Raw genomic sequence first — 19,874 nt, 5'->3', positions numbered from 1 at the left:
GTAAAGCAAAGCCAAGAGAGGAAGAATGGTAAAGACTGACACCTGTGGTAAATTATCTCTAACTGCTATTTGTGTTTCCAGTGAGAGCTGAGAGGGATAAAAGAGCAGTCTAGACTGCTGGAGGGAGAAGAGAGAGACTCACACAGCAGTATTCCAGTATGTTTATTTATTGTGCTGAAAAGCCAACATTTGTGTAAAGGCTGAAAAGCTTGTGAATAGAAGATTTACGTTGACTGTTTACCTGGCCCCTGCTTCCTCCTTCACGACATACAAGAGACCTGTCACAAAGACATTTCCCCAATAAGCATTACAGTAAAACCTATTACATTTAAGAAGCATATAAGTGTTATACCGAGAATCAAATCTGACTTAACAAACCATACCAGACCAGGTATTTGGGGTTGGGTGTTCATTTGTAGATTTACCAGTTCTTCAAATGGTTCATGGCTGACATCACTCACAATTAGCCTATTATTGCAAATTGGCGACACTTCAGAAAGACTTTCAGAGTGGAGTTTCCACGGCACAGCACCCGTCTCAACCCAGACTGCCATTTCCAATGACCCTCATAATTGGCATCACATGTGTCACCACTAAAGTCAGCTATTGTACCTTTTAACATTTACACAGAAAACCTCTGTCTGCACAGTCGCCACAGCTTAAAATCAATGAGGCTTGTGAACTGTGGATTTGATCGCCCAGCCTTTAAACTATATATTTGGTACCTTTTATGGCAAACTCTTCACTGTCATCAAAACCCTGCCCTGCCAACCCCCAGTGATGATCAGCCAAGCCAGTCTCAGCCATTCAAAGTGAATTTATACATTGGCTGTACTGGACAAGGCATTAGGCCATGGAAGACTTTGAGTTAACTAATGGCTCCACACTGTACTGGCCTGCTAATCACAACCAGCTGGGGACAGTGTGATAGTCGCCAGCATTACAGCATCACTTTGCCAAGACATATTTCAACTAGTTATTGAGCCAGTACATTTACAATGACAGTACAGTTTAAGTTGCCTCCTAATAAAAGCTGATGATCACATAAAGGTTAAATGTCATATTTAAGGTGTCATTTAGAAATAAATTGCTATAGAAGATTACCTCAAAGGCGAAAATCAGATGCCAGAATCAGAGTAATTTAATCTTTTACTGCTTGTTCAGCTTTCTTTCACAGTGATTTTTGTACATTGATTTAACCCTTAAATGTATGGGCATTTTGTCAAACATTATTACAAAGCTCGAGTCTTTAGCGATCCGGGATTTATATCTATCACAAACGAATCTACAAGATGCCCAGATAGTGTAAACATTTCAAAGCATTTTTAAGACAATTAGAAAGTAATTGAATATGTTCTGTTATATTTTGGTGTTTTATTTTTCATCAACCAAAGAGATGATGCAACAAATGATAAAACGGGATTCATAACTTCCACGCTGAAATTTTGGCTGTTAAATGCATATCGAGCTACACTTAACACATAAGCTACACATAAGTAAATTCCTGTTGTATTATATATATTCATTAATTAACTTTAGCGTCTGTCTATCTGTGGACATTTGTGATATTTGCAACCCTAATTTGCTATGCACTAATTTTCCGGTTCACTGACTGAATGTTTTTACTACGAGTGTGATGAAATGCCATTTTGTTGGCATGTGAGGAGTCATGTTTGACAGTAGTCTAGAGTTTGTTTTTGATCAATAATGTTATGATGGACAGAATATTTAAACTTTGTAAAAACAAAATACTCTGAATTGGCAACTATAAAATGCATCTACAGTCTCTATGACTGATGTTTCATCTGTTTGTGTGTGTAAGCTTATGTGTTTTGGTATGTGTGCGTTTGACCGGCCAACATCAATTACGTATTTATATTTCTTTGTATTATAGTTTTACCAATGCCGGATTTTTGGAGTGCTCTCCAAGCCATGAAATTGACTTTTTTCCCTGTCTGCTGCCTTCGTCACAGCTCAGAATAATTGCTAGTGAAGAGCTTGGGATTCTCATGGCACCATCAGCCATTGTGTATTATCAGGACCATGTCCCGATATCATTTTTTGAGAACAAGTATGAATACCGATACTTTATTTCTGATACCGAGTTGAATACCTGTTTTTATTTTTTTCTGAACTCCCTATCAACAGATTATTTCAATTTTATCATTAAAATTGTGTTTCAATAAATGAATTAATTACAACTTTAATCACAAGAAAATATAACAATTAATTTTCAACTATTTGTTTTTTGTTTTTTTTTATCAAATTAAGTGCTTATATACAGAACCTCACAACACAATCCAAAAAACAACAACATTGGAGTTATATTTTTTCAAATAAACTGCTGCACTACAGAGCATCACAGATGTGAGATACTGCTTAAATATAATACAATTACCATTGATTTATTATTATTATTAGTAGTAGTAGCAGTATTAGCAGCAGTATTAGTAGTAGTAAAACTGTGAATATTACATAGCTTTACAATGGTGATATATCCTCGTGCGACCCCGCGTCCACATGCATGGATGTTGTATTTTGGCTTCGCTATACGCAAGAGATCATTTAAATGAATAAAAAGCGACTGTATACTGTTCATAAGACTCTAGACTGTCATGTAAAGGTTTAACTTCTGCCGTACCGAGTCACGTGACACAACAGCATGCCATCGATTTCCTTGAAGTGCTTCTACGGACACAGCGCAAACAAAAGAACCTCTGGTAAGAAATATATTGGTTGTAAAGAGTAGCGTCTCTAGTTTTGTTTGATATGCCGCTTTAAAAAATCCATTCATTTTTCGAACGTCAGCACCCTGATAAACATGTCTAAATATGTGGACACTGGCTCCGCATTTCCTCAAAAGTAGAAAAATCAGGTTAGTAATTTGGAATAACTTTCAACTTTAACACATCTGTGGGTCATTTATCTTAATTTTGATATACATTTTGTAGTTTAATTTTGTTATCTCTGTGCAATACGATTCTATTCATTAACATTAGTAAATTCATTCCTATATATTTACTGTGCATCTTCACAATGAGATTAAATGGGTTTATTCAAAAGCTGAACAATGTTGCTTTCAGGTGAGTTAAGATGAAAATAATGTGCTGTTCTGAGACCAGTGCAGACAGACAGCACACAGAAGGTTAATTCATTTACTAAATAGTGAGCAAGGGAGCATCCTATAACTTTCTATGCAGCTAAGTGCATTCAATCCTAAAATCCAAACACTAAATTCAGTTTCAGGCTGCAGATGATGTTTGGACCACTCAACATGTTTGGCAGACATGGGACAATGATAATCAGTACATACAGTAGATTCAGAATTTTATAATGCTACATTTTATTTTAACATGGTTGGCGGTGATTAAGATGATACTGGACATTACTTTGAATAAGAATTATTTATTCAGCTTTATAGAAAATCAGCTCTAAGGTCCTCAATAACATGAATAAAAATCTGACTTTCTATAGCTTAGTGTTATTTAAAATTTCACAACGTAGTCTTGCTGTCCACATATGTAGACATACATTTTTAGGAAAACTATTAGCTCTTGCTTATTTATTAGGTGCAACTAGTTACAAATCAAAAAGGGAAATGGAAACTGCACGCAGCAGTCACGCTTGGGTCTCAGGAGGATATTTCTGTCATTTTTTTTTATTATTATTTAAATTGAGCTTTTATTTTGATGGAGCTTTTATTTTGAAGTGTTTCTGTGTGATGACGGTAGCTTTTCAGTGCGAAAAAGTCGGGCACTATGTCACTCAAAGTGATTATTAAACTGCAAAAGCCTGCAATTTAATGAGTATGTACTCTGTATGTGCCTCGCACTACAAAGTGAATTGAGCGTGTTACCGTGGAGACATTGTGCATGTGGAGGCTTCAAGCTATTCTCCACGGCATCCACGGACAACTCACCACGCGCCTCACTGAGAACGAGAGCTACATTATAGCGACCACTAGGAGGTTACCCCATGTGACTCTACCCTCCCTAGCAACTGGGCCAATTTGGTTGCTTAGGAGACCTGGCTGGAGATTCGATCCTGGCAGATTCGAACTCGATACTCCAGGGGTGGTAGTCAGCGTCTTTATTCACTGAGCTACCCAGGCCCCCACAAGGTGGAGCTTTAAAAGGTATGTGCAGCCGGTGTCTGCACAACACTGTCTCCACACATTCACTAGTGCTCTACTCACATTGGAAGCGTGCTGCACATGCAAAGTAAACGATATATTTATCTCATTTGCAGCTTTTGTGGTTAAATAATCTCACTAGGACATAACGTGATAAGAATTTGTGCGCTGATGTTTTACGTAATGACATTTGTACATCAGATGGTATCGGTTTTTGCTACTGGAGCATTTTTACAAGCAGGAGTATGAGTATATGAGTGTGGTATCGGACATCCTTAATCAGGACGCCATTTTCCTACAGCTTCAAAGTGTTCAGTCACATGCCTTTTGCAGTCGAGGTAATTCACTCAAAAAATAAGTAAATAAATAATAATAAATGTGCCATTAAGATGAAGGGGAATGGAAAGTCTTACAATGAGGTCCAAAAATCTGTGACCAAATTGAAAATCTGAAATCTTTTACTTTAAACCAGGAAATAAACAAAAAATATTTATAATTGTAAAAATTGTAAAACGAAGAAAAGTTATTACATAAAAGAATATGTAATACGCAGAAGAAATATTTAAGTTTCTGAGCTATTTATGGATCACTAATCAATGCAAGAAAGTTTGTGACATTTAATGTGTTAATTTTGAACAAAAGGTCTAGTTTCTTTGCCTATATTGAAGCACACGAGACACTTTTTGGAACATTTTCAAATCATGCTGGGGTAACATGGATCATCGGGTTTTGCAGTGTTGTGGAGTCCATGCCAGCTCCATTGTATGGCATAAGTGGGACATACCAAAGAGAATGTTTCAAATAGAATGTTATTAGATGCTTGGAGGGATGAGGATTCTTTAAGAGGGCATGCCATTTTTTTTTAATGTTGCTTTAGAGAGAGAGAGAAAAAAAACTACTTCATATACTAATGCCTATGTGAGTACAAATGTGTTTGTTTCTACTGAGGACAAGTATAGATCCTCCAAATGTCTATTTGACTAATAAAGGAGACTCTGTTCTCTAGAAAAACCTCCCTTGACCCAAATTTATGTGGGTTATTGAGTCACTGGTTTAAGGGGATTTGAATGCAGGGCTTTTAGACAGGATCTGTTGATGGGACAGGGCACAGTATGTCAGTCCAGTCAGAGTAAAGTCATGAGAACTGTGGCACAGTCACTTTGCTATTCCACCGCCTACTGGGAGCTAACTCTCGTGCAGCCTGGGAGCCAAAATAACAAAAGCATTCTGGAGGGTCGAGGTTTCTTTGCAGGGTGAACATTAATCCATGGAGCAAACAAATAAACAAATATAAGTAGATTGATGAATACAGCAGAAATAACCAGATTTGAAATTCAAAAGGCCTGCGCCAATGATTCATTGCATTGATGATGACACAATTGTCATACTAAAATTCATGCCAGAAATGTCTCTTAATCTCTCTAAGGATTAGTGAATACTTTCTGGTCTGTTTTCACCATCATTGTCATCTATTTGTACAACTAAACATGGAGATGAATCAACTAAGTAGGTTGTAATATTCATTTCAGATGGTAAATAATAAAGTAGAAAGTAAAACAGAAAAGAACAGAATAGAGTATAATTGAATAGAATAGAACAGAGTAGAATGGAACAGAAGTGAATAAAACAGAACAGAGCAGAATAGAATAGAATAGAATAAAATAAAACAGAATGGAACAGAGTAGAGTGTAACAGATTAGAACAGATGAGTAGAATAGAATAGAATTGAATAGAATAGAACAGAGCAGAATAGAACAGAGTAAACTAGAAAGGAACAAAGTAGAAAAGAATCGAAAAGAATAGAACAGACAATACAGAACAGAGTAGGCTAGAATAGAATATAACAGAGTAGAACAGAATGGAAAATATAGAACAGAGTAGAGTGTAAAAGAGTAGTACAGAAGAGTACAATAGAACTGAATATAATTGAACAAGCAAAGTTCTTTGATGGAGTTTGTTTGAAATGATTAGCATTAAGTTTAGTATAGTGTCACTTTGAATATGCTAGTAACTCTTGGATGTGTGATTTGAATAAAATATGATTAAAGAAATAACAAACATCTCAAAATAAACTGATAATACTGGTCTTAGGGTTTCAGCCTCAGACCCATGTAGGTAAAAAACAGTTTCAAGAACTAAAATGGCTACCAGTGGATTTTAGGGCAACTCATTCAAAGCTTGAAATGGTTCACAGAATAATTAACAACAGAGCTCCAGTTATTTTAAAAACTATTTTACATATGTAAGAGAAAGGCACAGGTATAGTACGAGGCAGAGTATAATCGATCTGAATTCATGTAAGTTTAACACAAAGTACGGTAAAAGGTAATTTGAATACTCAGGAGCACAGGAATGGAATATGTTGCCTGTGGATATTAGGTGCACATTAAATAAGGATAATTTTAGCTTAAGAGTTAAAATAAAAAATAAAATAAAATAAAAACAAAATTAGATAAAGGTTCTTTGTGATGTTATTATGCTTTTTATGTAAAGTATGAAAGTTAATGTATAGTGGTGATATTTTACATATGTATATTTGTTTTTATGTTGTGCCAATGGCTGTCAATGCCTGGGTATTATGAGCCAAAAATGCTGTTTAATAACAAGGAGCACAATGGAAATAAGTCTATGACTTATTGTGCAATCCTTGACAAACATGTTGTGATGTCTTGCTTTTGTCAAATAAACTTCAACTTAACAGAGTAGAATAGAATGGAGAGGACAGAACAGAACAGAATAGAGCAGAAAAGAACAGAGTATAGTGTAATAGAGTAGAACAGAATAGTAGAATATAATTAAATACAATAGAACAGAACAGAGTAGAGCAGAAAAGAACAAGAAGAAAATAATCAAAAAGATTAGAATGGACAATGCAGAACAGAGTAGGCTAGAACAGAGTAGAATATAACAGAGTAGAAATTAATTCAAAATATAGAACAGAATGGAACATAGTAGAGTGTTATAGAGTAGAACAGAAGAGTAGAATAGAATAGAATAGAACAGAAGTAAACAGAGTAGAGTAGAATGGAGAATGCAGAACAGAGTAGGATAGAATTGAATAGAATAGAACAGAACAGAGTAGAAAATAATCGAGAAGAATAGAATGAAAAATACAGAACAGAGTAGAATATAACAAGGTAGAATAGAATGGAAAACAGAATATAATAGAACAGAGTAGAATAGAACTGAATAGAGTAGAACAGAGTGGAATAGAGTAGAACAGAACAGACCAGAGTAGAGTATAACAGAGTAAAACAGACCAGAGTAGAATAGAACATAGTAGAATAGAATGGAGAATACAGAATGTAGTAGACTAGACTGGACTAGAATAGAATAGAATAGAATAGAATAGAATGGGGTGTAACAGAGTTGAATAAAATATAAATTATTGTATAGAACAGGATGGAACAGAAGTGAACAGAGTAAAAAATGTAGAATTGAATGGAGATTATAGAACAAAGTAGGCTAGACTAGAATAGACTGGAGTAGAATAGAATAGAGTTATGACTAATGAAACATTCATTTATTTTTGAAACTTCCTTACTGCACTATTTACCTATTTACTATTTACAGCTCCCTGCAGGCTTTGGATCTCTCTCTGAAAATGACTCCTTTAAATCAATCAGCTCTCAACACACTGAAACAGGATTAACCCATCAATCCACTCACCATTCCCGCACATGTCGACAGAGCCACGGATGAGTTGACCTTTGACCTCAGCACTCCGTGGTAGAAGCAGAGGTCATCACTAGGAAAAGGATGCAAGCTCTTGGTGCCATTCCTGCCCAGGGTCTGTACAGTAAAGCTGGGTGCGATCAGGTCACGTGATGGCTGCAGGTCCAGGTGGAAGTCTTGCCCTAATCCATGGAGTCTGAAGTGGACACTCGAGCTAAGGTCGTGACCTTGGCCATCCGTAGAGCGCTTCCTGCGGTGGTGGTGGGCCACAACATGGGAGATGTAACGCCCTTGATGGTCCACCTCATATGGGGCCACAATGTCATATTCTACATAGAGGAGAAAGTGAGGTCATCATTGTGATTTAATACAAAGTATATAACAATATTTGCAAGGTTGTAACTTTATACAGTACATTATTTCTGTTTGGGTATGAATTAAATTTAGAGGAGAATTTAGAGAATTACAGTATTCGAAATGTCTGCACAGAAATCTTTTCAGAGACTTTTTAACATCTAATGTTAAATGGAGTGGTGGCAGTGTAGTGGGCTAAAGCACATAACTGGTAATCAGAAGGTTGCTGGTTCAATCCCCACATCCACCACCATTGTGTCCTTGAGCAAGACACTTAACTCCAGGTTGCTCTGGGGGGATTGTCCCTGTAATAAGTGCACTGAAAGTTGCTTTGGATAAAAGTGTCTGCCAAATGCATAAATGTAAATGTCTAATAATTCAGTTTAGGGCTAGTATTTGGGTGGCATCCCTAAAGTATGAAAAAATAAATAAAAAAGTGTCTTTTTCTCCACTCATATGGCTGGCTGCAAATCTATCATCCAAATCTAGCTCTTAAAGCATGTGGATTGAGAACATTTAAATGTATAATTTATCATTTTATGATTAACAACAGGGTAAAAGGACAATACCATATATAACAAATGCTCTATTGTTATTGTAACTAAAGCAAGCTGATGTGAATTACATGAAGGTCGCATTGATATGCTGCTCATGTGGCCCTGTGCTGAGGACTGAGGAGCTGTTTTAATGTTGTGTGAGTTTGACCTCTAAATAAACTCACTCTCCTCTCATCCTAGAGGAGGTCTGGTGGCTGAAGTTATACATGCTTTTGCAGACATGACCAGACAGATTTATGTTCTCTGACCGTGAGGTGAGACACTCATGAGACAAACACTGATGACACACAAACACACACACACTTAACGCCCAGTGGTCTTTCTCTCACACAAACTTGCATACAGCACACAACAGTGTTGGAATGGGGGGTGGGCGGGCAAGACCCTAACTGCTATTAACTGCACCTTGGAGTGTCATTTATCTAAATTTGTTATTATAGCAGGAGGTTGAGACCTCCATGATTTCAGACTTAGATTAATGATTTCAAAGAAATATTTGAATCACCATTAGAAACTACAATTAAAATAGCTATTTGTGCTATCCACCATAGATAGAGCCAGCAATATGTCATACTATATGTTAATGAGGACGAATGTCATCATCGGATACGATGGACTACCATAAGCATATATATATATATATATATATATATATATATATATATATATATATATATATATATATATATTAGAAAGAAAATCATGTTTAAAAGCTTTTGTGAGTTTTTTTTCCACTTCAAACAAATAACTATTCCTTTTTTTTTTTTTTTACTGTCAGTTGATAATTAATAATTTAATAATTTTCTTTATTCATCATGCATTATACATTTGCACATATACAGTGAAATTCTTCTTTTTCACATATCCCAGCTAGGCCGGGGTCAGATAGGGTCAAGGGCCTTGCTCAAGGGCCCAACAGTGGCATCTTGGCAGTGCTGGGGCTTGAACCCCCGACCTTCTGATCAGTAACCCAGAGCCTTAACCGCTGAGCTACCACTGCCCCGATTAAGTAATAAGAAAATAAAAAAAAAGATAAGAGACACCTGTAGAATCACACAACGTGTTTGCCGTAGACTTTATTTGTTAACTTTATTAAGGTAAAATAAGTACATTCAGTCAGAAACACTTTACCACAGTGTTCCCATTGTTAAGGGTTTATAAAGGGGTTCATTAATGACAAGTCATTTACAAATGCATTATACATCATTTATATGCAGTTATAACAACATGCAATACTTGCCAAATAGTGATACATTTTATTCAAATGTAATAAATGCTTAATAACACTTCAACATTAGTGACCTATATAAATTAACCTTAATGTAAAGCGGACACAAATGTAGAATTTATTAAGCAGTTGCCAACATTTGAAGCCTATGTTCATAAAATTCAGTATGGTTAAATGTTCATCAGGATTTATTATATGATATATGCTGTGAATGAGCATAAAGAGCTGAAAAATGTTTTGCAGAGGACTTTAAGGTAACTAGTACTAGGTAAACTGTGACAGCACCCGAGTATCACCATTCTTTTGACATCAGCGTGACAAGGAAAATGACAACACAAGTGAATCAAGACATTACAGTGATGAATATAAACACGAAGCTGACTGTTGCTAAATTACATTATTCCTTCCTTTTAATCTCACTATAATTGTCTGTTTCTGCTGCACTGTGACATAAATCATGAATTGGAGCATTTTATGCTTTTGATTAATGAATAAGTGTATTTATTAACATGTAAAAGTTATAGCATGTAAGTTAAAATGCTCACTATTTGGCAAGTATTTGCACAAAAGTCACCCTTTTTATTAATGTTGTTATAACTTCATATAAATGATTTATAATGCATTTTTAAATGACTTATAACGCCATTATAAACCATTATCAATGGGAACATTAATGTAAAGTGTTAAGAGTGTTAAGAAAAAGTAATGAGATTGTTTCCCACCAGAGTAAACCAAAGCCACTCTATATGATATCATTTATTGGGTACATATGACTGCAACTGTAAAATTAAAGGCTAGTGGCATGATCCAAGCAGTAGAAGAACATAAGAATATAAATATGACATCGCTGTGAATAAACAAATTTGTTGTTTCGTGCTAACTTGGCGTTGCCATCCATATTATTTGTTTCTTTGTTTATCTTTTATTGGTTTATTTGTCTGTTTTGGAAAACTTTGAAGCACTGTCCTTGAACTGCTTTCTTCCAAATATTGGGCCCCCCTGAAAGCACTGGCACACACACACACACACACACACACACTATTATATCTGGCTACTCCAGTGTCTAAGCCCATGCCAAATAGTGCCGAGACTCTTCACAGAATAAAGGCAGTAAGTGCACACAGAGCCTGTTTGTAAAGCTTGGCTGATTGATGGAGAGCTTCTTCAAGTGTCTGCCTTTGTTCATTGTTCACTAAGACCCAGTGCATGCCAATCTTTGTGCTACGCCTCTTTTTCTCTGTGTGTGTGTCTGTGTGTGTGTGTGTGTGTGTGTGTGTGTGTGTGTGTGTGTGTGTGTGTGTGTTTGTCTGACCAGAGATAATCAGTGAACTAAAGCATATCTATTAGATAGACAACAAAATCAAAATCCACTTTTATAGTGGGTCAGTATACAGTAGATTTGGCAAAAGGTGTCTAATTATCTCAACACTAGTTTCACCACCGTTTGTATTTGTAGTTCAGGGTGTTTTTATTACAAGGCTCACATCAATTAGGATATCTAGCGCCCCCTGCCGACAATATCACATGCAGAATTTCTCCACAGCTCAATCACTCACTTACAAATCCACCTTTATGTTTCTTTGGTATGTTTTAACTTTGTAATACGCGTAATATCCCTCTAAAATAATGCATAATGCAATGTGAATAAATCGCTCACAGCCTCCATATAATGGAACAAAAACAATTAGTGCGACTGACAGCTGTCAATCAAATCTGAGTTGTAACTGTATGTGCTCTCACCTGTGTTGTGAGGTAACCGCAGTGATTCCAGCAGAAGTGCAGGTTTATTGTTTACACGAGGACCACGATGAAGGGTTGCAGATGCAAAGTGAGCATTCTACATGGAGACACATTGCTCAGTGAACATGCATATATTGCATTGCAATTATAAAAGCGATTTCTTTGATGCAAGAGGCGCATACATGCTTACCTGGAGGCATCCGATGATAAAAATGAGAAATAACGACAAAGAGCAGATGGATCCGGTATAATTCCTCCTTTCTGGCACAGAGCGCAGGCAAGCCATGTCTCCTGCAGACCCTTATCCAAATGTACTGTGAACAACCTCTGCGCGTCTCCAAATGCGCGCTGCGCTCTGAATGAAACACTGGACGATCGTTAGAAATATTTGAGGAAAGCTGTCATATACAGTAGCATCAGTGAAGTCCCTTTGAATCACACGGGATCCCGAACGCATGATCTGAATCCTGGCTTTGTTGTTCCAGATCCAACATCATGTTTATGGAGATATTTGCCTTTGCTCTGGGTTCTCTGCACCAGACGGTCTAACACAGTTCGATTGAGGATAACCTTGCCATACTTCATGCAGACGCTATCAGTCTCACGCCCAGCAGTGGTTGCGCGCTCTCCGGTCAGTGCGCTTTGTTGAATGTCTTGTGAATGAGAGCGCAGTTCGGTCTCCGGTGAGCGGCACACACGCTTCCAAACAGCCGATCACAAGTCACACCTGTGCACGAGAGCCCCGGGGCCCGTGATGAGAGGAGGGTCTAAACACCCCACCTCTGACCCCGGACCTCTGCAATCCCCTGCTGATAAAAAGGTTAAACACTCTGTAAGGTATTATATATGAAATACAATCGCGTAAAATGTTCACCTTGCGCGCACACAATTGAATTAAGCTTGATTCGGATGACCAGTACCAATTGCACCAATTTATGCAATGTTCATTGTCTTCAGATCTTTTATTTGTAATTATTGTAAGATTTGAAAAGTATTAAATATCTAAAGATATTTTATGTTTGTAAGCTCAGAAAATATTACTGCATTTGTGTTAAATGAGTAGTTGGTCATGTATTTCTTTAAGTTGTAATTTGGTATTTGGTTAGGTGCTTTATTTTGATTGGTTAAACTTCAAATAGGATTGGGAAAAAGGAGTGTGGTCGAATGGATTACAAGTACTGTTTACTGTATGCTGTGCACCATACACTATACACATACTACATAAAAAAAATAAAAATAAACAAATAAATAAAAAACAGTAGGCTACTATCAAAAGTTAATAAAAGTTAACATCAGTGAAAATAAGGTAACTACAGCAGTGTATAATGTATAATTATTTATAAATAAAATTACATTTTAAATAGGGCCTATAAACACAACACCTCAAAATATATATTGTAAACAAATGTAAAGAATAAACACATACCTATTAGAGAGCAGAGATCTTTACAGATAGGATGGTTTGGTTATTTTCCAGATTAACTGCTCATATTTTCACTCTATGTGAGTTTTTTTGCGTCTTTATATCAACTGTGTCTGAATTCCTTCCTGTCTAATAATACTGTGAAAAGAAGCCACACTCTAGTTCCCAGCAATGCTTTGCATTATGAATAAATTATGCAGATTAGCGTGTACTGCTTAGCTTTACTTCTTGGCGATTTTAGATATACTGCTGTTATTTTATTTGTTGTAACTTTCAGTTATTTGTCTTTTTGTGATTATTCAGAGCTCATTTTATACACAGGGCCGGCCCGTCCTACAGGCAATACAGGTGACCGCCTGGGGCCCCGACGTGTCTGATGGGGCCCCACGAACACATGCAAAGCATATGAACAAGTCATAGAATTTAAAACATTGATGACTTTTAATTTGAAACTCTCCGCAGTCCAATAGTTTCCAGAGCACTTACATGCTGGATAATGCAAAAAAAAAGAAAAAAAAAAAAAAAACCTCACATTGAGTGAAAATATGAGCTATTAATCTGGAAAATAACCAAACCATCCTATCTGCAAAGATCTCTGCTCTCTAATAGGTATGTGTTTATTCTTTACATTTGTTTACAAATATATATTTCAAGGTGTTGTGTGATAGGCCCTATTTAAAATATGTAATTTTATTTATAAATAATTATACATTGCTGTAGTTACCTAATTTTCCCTGATGTTTTAACTTTTATTAACTTTTGCAAACATTCTGGCCAACTTTTTGTTTTCATTGATTTTGTTGCTCTAAATAAACATTTCAAGCATTTTCAGCCGAATTTCAAGCATTGTCAGCAGTGTCCTATACAATTAAAAGTATCTAAAACTATTTTAAACAACATTTTCTTATTTAGTGTAACTTAAATGGGTAACTTTTATGGGTTTTATTTGTTAACATCAGTTAACTACATTAGTTAACATGAACTAACAATGAACAATACTTAAAAATCTTATTTAATGTTAATTTCTTCATATACAGTACTGTTCCATTTTTAACATTAGTTAATACAATATGAACTAACATGAACAAACAATAAACAATTGTATTTTTTTTTAAATTGACATTAGCCAAGATTAATAAATGTATAATTTAAGAACATTGTATTATACATTGTTAATGATACCTAATGTAAACCTTATTGTAAAATGTTACCCAATAATTATCATACTTGCAGTTTCCATGACATAATATTAATTGAGACACTGGTTTATTTGTACTTATAGAAAAAGGTTGAAAGGTGATCAAAATAATTCAATAAATTGGTGATTTGTCACAGCAACTAAAATACACATATTCCCTTATGCATTCATGTACATTTTAACCTAACATCTTCATGTTGGGGGAAAAAAGCTATTGGAACACATTATTTGTCATCTACTGAGCTATACTGTATGGTGATTCTTTTTTAGTGCTTTCTATAAAAATAAAAAAAAAATAAAAAAAAATTGCTCATCACATTTGCAGTGGTTCTTTGGATTGCGGAGAGTTTCAAATTAAAAGTCATCAATGTTTTAAATTCTATGACTTGTTCATATGCTTTGCACGCGTTCGCGGGGCCCCGTCAGACACGTTTGGGCCCCAGACAGTCGCCTGTATTGCCTGTAGGATGGGCCGGCCATGGCTACTATGAAGAAATAGTTTGCTGTATATGTTGTCAAATGACCTCACTTTATTACATTTAAATCAGTGAGTGGCACATAGTTGTCAGCTCAACAATAAATACAGTTGTTTTGCATTGCAATTTTGTGTAGAAATGTCTTAACTCTTGTCCAATTAATTAATGATTAATGAAAGAGATTAATTAATTGCTTCCAGTTCATTTATCATCCTGGAAATGTTGAGTGCATTGCATTGTGACATACAGCAGCTAATCCACACAGTGTACTGGTTCAAGACTGGACATGTTGGAAAATTTTTTAAGTCATCCATATATTTCATAACTAAAAATGTAGATACTGCATAGGAAACATACTCCATGAGTAGTATGGTTGTATGCTCTTCCCAACACATTCAAACTTTCTCACACACTCATTGCAGGATTTACCAACCACAAAAATTTGCTTAGCTCAGAGTAAGTATGAATCCCAGCAGCTGTGTTGGACAATGTTCCTATAGCTCACCAGAGCAGATGGGCTGATTTTGTGATAGCTTTTATATGTTCAGTAATGGCTTACAATTAGTTTATAAAATATGTTCTAATGTGCAAGGGTTAAAAACACATGAAAAACAAACACATACACTCGTTTACAAGTGTTTTGAAGAGTTTTTTCCAAACAACCAGGGCCATTAGCTTTTTTACACAACTTTTACATGATGTTGCCACAGAACGGCACCATGAATTTACAGGCAAAATCCCATTGGGGTTAACTGAATAAAGCATGGGGTTAAGTGTCTTGCCTAAGGGCACAATTCTGGTGGCGATTGAACCAGCAACCTAATGGTAACATGCCCGGTACACCACACCAAAACCACTTCATTTTATTAAATGCATCCTAAATGCAAATGAAATAACTCATGAAATTAGATTATATCAGTATAAGTCATACAGAGCACAAAGTTCAGTCTAGTGGAAAAAAAAGTGAAGTGATACTGAACAAATTTGGATTTTACCTGATTATCTATTTATGTAAATATATATATATATATATATATATATATATATATATTCAGGGTTGGGAAGTAACGGAATACACGTAACGTACATGTAATGTATTTAAAATACAAAATATAAGTAACTGTATTCCACTACAGTTACAGTTTAAATCATTGGTAATTAGAATACAGCTACATTCAAAAAGTATTTTGATTACTGAAGAGATTACTTTGCATTTTATTGTCATTTGTATCATTTAATATTTAGTCCTTTCAGATGGAAAACATTTATACATAAAAATGATGCGATCCAAAGTGCATTTGAACAGCGGTGAAACACTTTCTTATGATGTGTTACATTCATACGAGCAGACAGAGAAGTAAGTTTGAAATAAGTTTGGAGCAGAAGAAATAGAAATAAACCTTGTGTAAATTGTCAGCTTTACGCTAAGATAAAATTATATTTCTAGACATTTTACATGCACGTTACCAGGCACGACCATATTTTTTATCAAGAAAATTCACATTGGATCATAATTTCTTTTTTCTAGTAAGACCTTTGATATTTGGGCAAAAATCATATCCTTGATAATAATTTGTGTATTATTTTCCTGTAAAAATATCTAAAAATCCTTAAAAAAAAGATCAATTTGATTTATCTTGTTTTAGAAACAACACTACATAAGATATTTAGGTTTTTCAGAGAATGTATTTTTAACATGTGTATTTTGTCTTACTGTACTGGCAGAGTTTTTATAGTCAAAACAAGTGAAAAAATCTACCAGTGCTGAAGAAGTAATCCAAAGTATTTAGAATACGTTACTGACCTTGAGTAATCTAACAGAATACGTTACAAATTACATTTTACAGCATGTGTTCTGTAATCTGTAGTGGAATACGTTTCAAAAGTAACCCTCCCAACCCTGTATATATATATATATATATATATATATATACTACAGGTCAAAAGTTTTCAAACACTTGACTGAAATGTGATTAAATGAATTCTTTTGATCTGAAGGCGTATGCTTAAATGTTTGAAATTAGTTTTGTAGACAAAAATATAATTGTGCCACCATATTAATTTATTTCATTATAAAACTAAAATTTAATTAAAAAAAAAAAAAAACGTTTTTGAAATTGATGACTTGGACCAAATAATAAAGAAAAGCAGCCAATAAGTGCCCAACATAGATGAGAACTCCTTCAATACTGTTTAAAAAGCATCCCAGGGTGATACCTCAAGAAGTTGGTTATATACAGTACACCCTTCCTAGTATACCCTTCCATCGTGAAGTACAGCACAATCAGATGCAATGCACTTGCTATATAGCCATATAGAGAGGGTATAAGAGTGTGTGATTGACAACCAGTTAAAATGAAAATACTTAATTGGAATGTTTATAGATTCTGGTAATGCAACAAGTTGTAACATGCATGAGTGCAGGTAAGGATGCTGTGAGTTGTTTTACAGTTTAGGCACCATAGATAACAGTGTATGTAGATACTTAGCCTTATTCCTCATAGAAAATCTCAACTAAAACATAACAATCATCATATTCCCATGATGCCAGAGCGCTGATTGCAATATAACATTCTCAGAAACAGAATACGTTTAATTCCAGTAGATATAGTAAGACCTCCCAGATTCACAGCATACTTTCCAGACATTTTATGGTTGTCTTATCTCAATGTCTCACCAAAAATAATAAAAATAAATAAATAAATAAAAAATTACACTTGATTTCTGTTAAAATGCTTCTCACGTTCCAAAAGCATTTCACTTGTGATTTCTCAACACTGTCCTTGCACTGTTTAATAATGGCCACTGCAGGCAGTAAACAATCCATCATTTGAGACTAAGCTTGCTGTGAAATACAGTGGCTAGATCATGTACTTACCTATACAGTGGTTGGCCATATATTGTACGTATTCTGCATACTACTTGCAGCCTTTTCCAGTGCATAATTACATAACGTAATAAATAAAAAGGAAGGTCTTTTAAATGCAAATGGAACTCTGATCACATTTGAAGTAAAGTAATATTTTTCAGATGTGCAATATGTGTATGCTATACATAAATATTGTTAGAAGTCAATGTTGTTTTATGGTGGATATAATTTTATATAGTATTACAGATAAAAAAGAAAAAAAAAAATAGAGACATTTTGAGGGACTTAACCTGCATGTGGACTAAAACTTATAGTAAGCATTATTGATTTTGAATAGGTTTTTATCTATTTTACATTCGTTGCTATTTCCCTGCTAAACAAACAATTAACCTTAACAATTTTTCAAATAAAATACCTAGAGTTTTAGATTTTTTTAAGAAAATGTTCACAGTGTTTACCCATGCAAAACTCGCCATAACAATGCTAGAGTGTTTTGGATGATTGCCATGTAGATTGTTGCTATGCCGTGGCAAAGGTGTTCTGGGTGGTTGCTAGGGCATTGTAAAGTGGTTACTACATTGTTGTTTCCTAGCCCATGTCTCTATGATATTCTAGTCCCAAGATATGATTTAGGTCTTTCTTTTTATAGGATGTTTTCATTTATTTTATCATCTGCCAAAATCAGAAGTTTCATCACTTAGAAAAGTAATAGCCAACCTCACTTCAACAGGCTGCATAATTTGAGGTATCATTCATGTCTTTAGTACAAACAGATCTGAAAGAGTTACATACTAAGGTTTATTAATTAAGTTTAGGGGGTTATTCAAATCCCTAATCTAAAAGTATCAACCAAAGTAATAGTGTTACTTGCCCTAACAAACCACTAATTAGCTAAAGTAAATATTAAACATGAGCAAAATGTAATTTAAAAGTTCAACTCTGTAGTTTTGTTTTTAGATTTACTGCTGTAAGATTTTTTCTCAGTTCAGGTACACACACACCCATTGTGCCCCATGAAGGGCCGTGGGGAGTTTAATTCACTGGCCCAACTTAAACTCACCCTTATACTCAGCAATGGCACTGGGCCATCTGAACCACTCTGACCTTACTGGTAAATTTCCTCTCAGACCCGGCAGACACTATAAACTAGAGGAGGAGATGAGAGTCAACTGCTATGGAGCAAGAATGAGAAGAGAGAGGAAATAAAAGAGAGGAAGATAGAGAAGAACAGAAAAAAAGAGAAGAGAGGAATAAATGGAGAAAAGGAGAGTGATACTGAGTGATAGTGATCAGAGAAAAGAGGATTTTAGTCATTTCTATTTTACTGTACCACTGAATTACATTTTTAAATATGCTTGTGTGGTAATTCAGGGAAGTAAAGGCTCTGATACATTCACGCACAAGATCTTCTTAATTTTTAGCTCAGACCTATAAGGTTGAAACAGTAAACAACCATAAACACTGCTGAGCCAAAACATCATGACCACTCACAGGTGAAGCAAATAACATTGATGTTGAGTGCTGAATGCAAGAGAAATGGGTAGGAGTAAAGACCTGAGCGACGTTGACAAGGGCCTAATTGTTATGGCCAGACAACTGGGTCAGAGCATCTTTGAAATGGCAAGGCTTGTGGGGTACTCCTGGTCAGCAGTGGTGAGTACCTACCGGCAGTGGTCTGAGGTATGACAAACCACAAACCGACGAGAGGGTGTTGGGTGCCCTAGGCTCATCAATGCACAAGGGCAACGAAGGCTATCCCGTCTGGTCTGAACCCGACAAAGTCTACTGTGGCACAAGTCACAGAAAATTTTAATGAAGGTTATGGGGTGAATGTGTCACAGCACACAGCGCACCCTGTTGTGTATGGGGCTGTGTAGCTGCAGACCAGTCAGAGTGCCCATGATGACCCCTGTCCACCATCAAAAGCACCTACAATGGGCATGCAAGCATCAGAACTGGACCTTGGAGTAGTGGAATAAGGTTGCCTGGTCCAATGAGTCCCATTTCTTTTACATCACGTGGATGGCCGTGTACATGTGCGCCGTTTACCTGGGGAAGTGATGGCACCAGGATGCACTGTGGGAAGGTGACAAGCTGGTGGAGGGAGTGTGATGCTCTGGACAATGTTCTGCTGGAAAACCCTGGGCCAAGCCATTCATTTGGACGTCAGTTTGACACGTGCCACCTACCTAAACATCGTTGCAGACCAGGTACACCCCTTC

At 35.8% G+C, this 19,874-nt stretch overlaps 1 protein-coding gene across 1 annotated transcript in view; it reads right to left on the bottom strand.

The window, feature by feature from the left end:
- The window catches only part of LOC127453799 (A disintegrin and metalloproteinase with thrombospondin motifs 16-like), a 122,598-nt gene extending 110,626 nt beyond the window's left edge, over positions 1–11,972 (bottom strand). Inside the window, exons 1-3 of the mRNA XM_051720492.1 lie at positions 11,877–11,972; positions 11,687–11,783; positions 7,802–8,136 (exon numbers count right to left, since the gene is read on the bottom strand). Coding sequence (XP_051576452.1) covers positions 7,802–8,136; positions 11,687–11,783; positions 11,877–11,972 — 528 coding nt within the window. The remainder of the gene's footprint in view (positions 1–7,801; positions 8,137–11,686; positions 11,784–11,876) is intronic.
- Between the last annotated feature and the right edge of the window lie 7,902 nt (positions 11,973–19,874).

Source organism: Myxocyprinus asiaticus, chromosome 16 (assembly GCF_019703515.2).
Source record: "Myxocyprinus asiaticus isolate MX2 ecotype Aquarium Trade chromosome 16, UBuf_Myxa_2, whole genome shotgun sequence".
Taxonomy (NCBI): domain Eukaryota; kingdom Metazoa; phylum Chordata; class Actinopteri; order Cypriniformes; family Catostomidae; genus Myxocyprinus; species Myxocyprinus asiaticus.
Note: the sequence above shows the minus strand (reverse complement) of the source record. Positions and strands in the feature narration are given on the sequence as shown.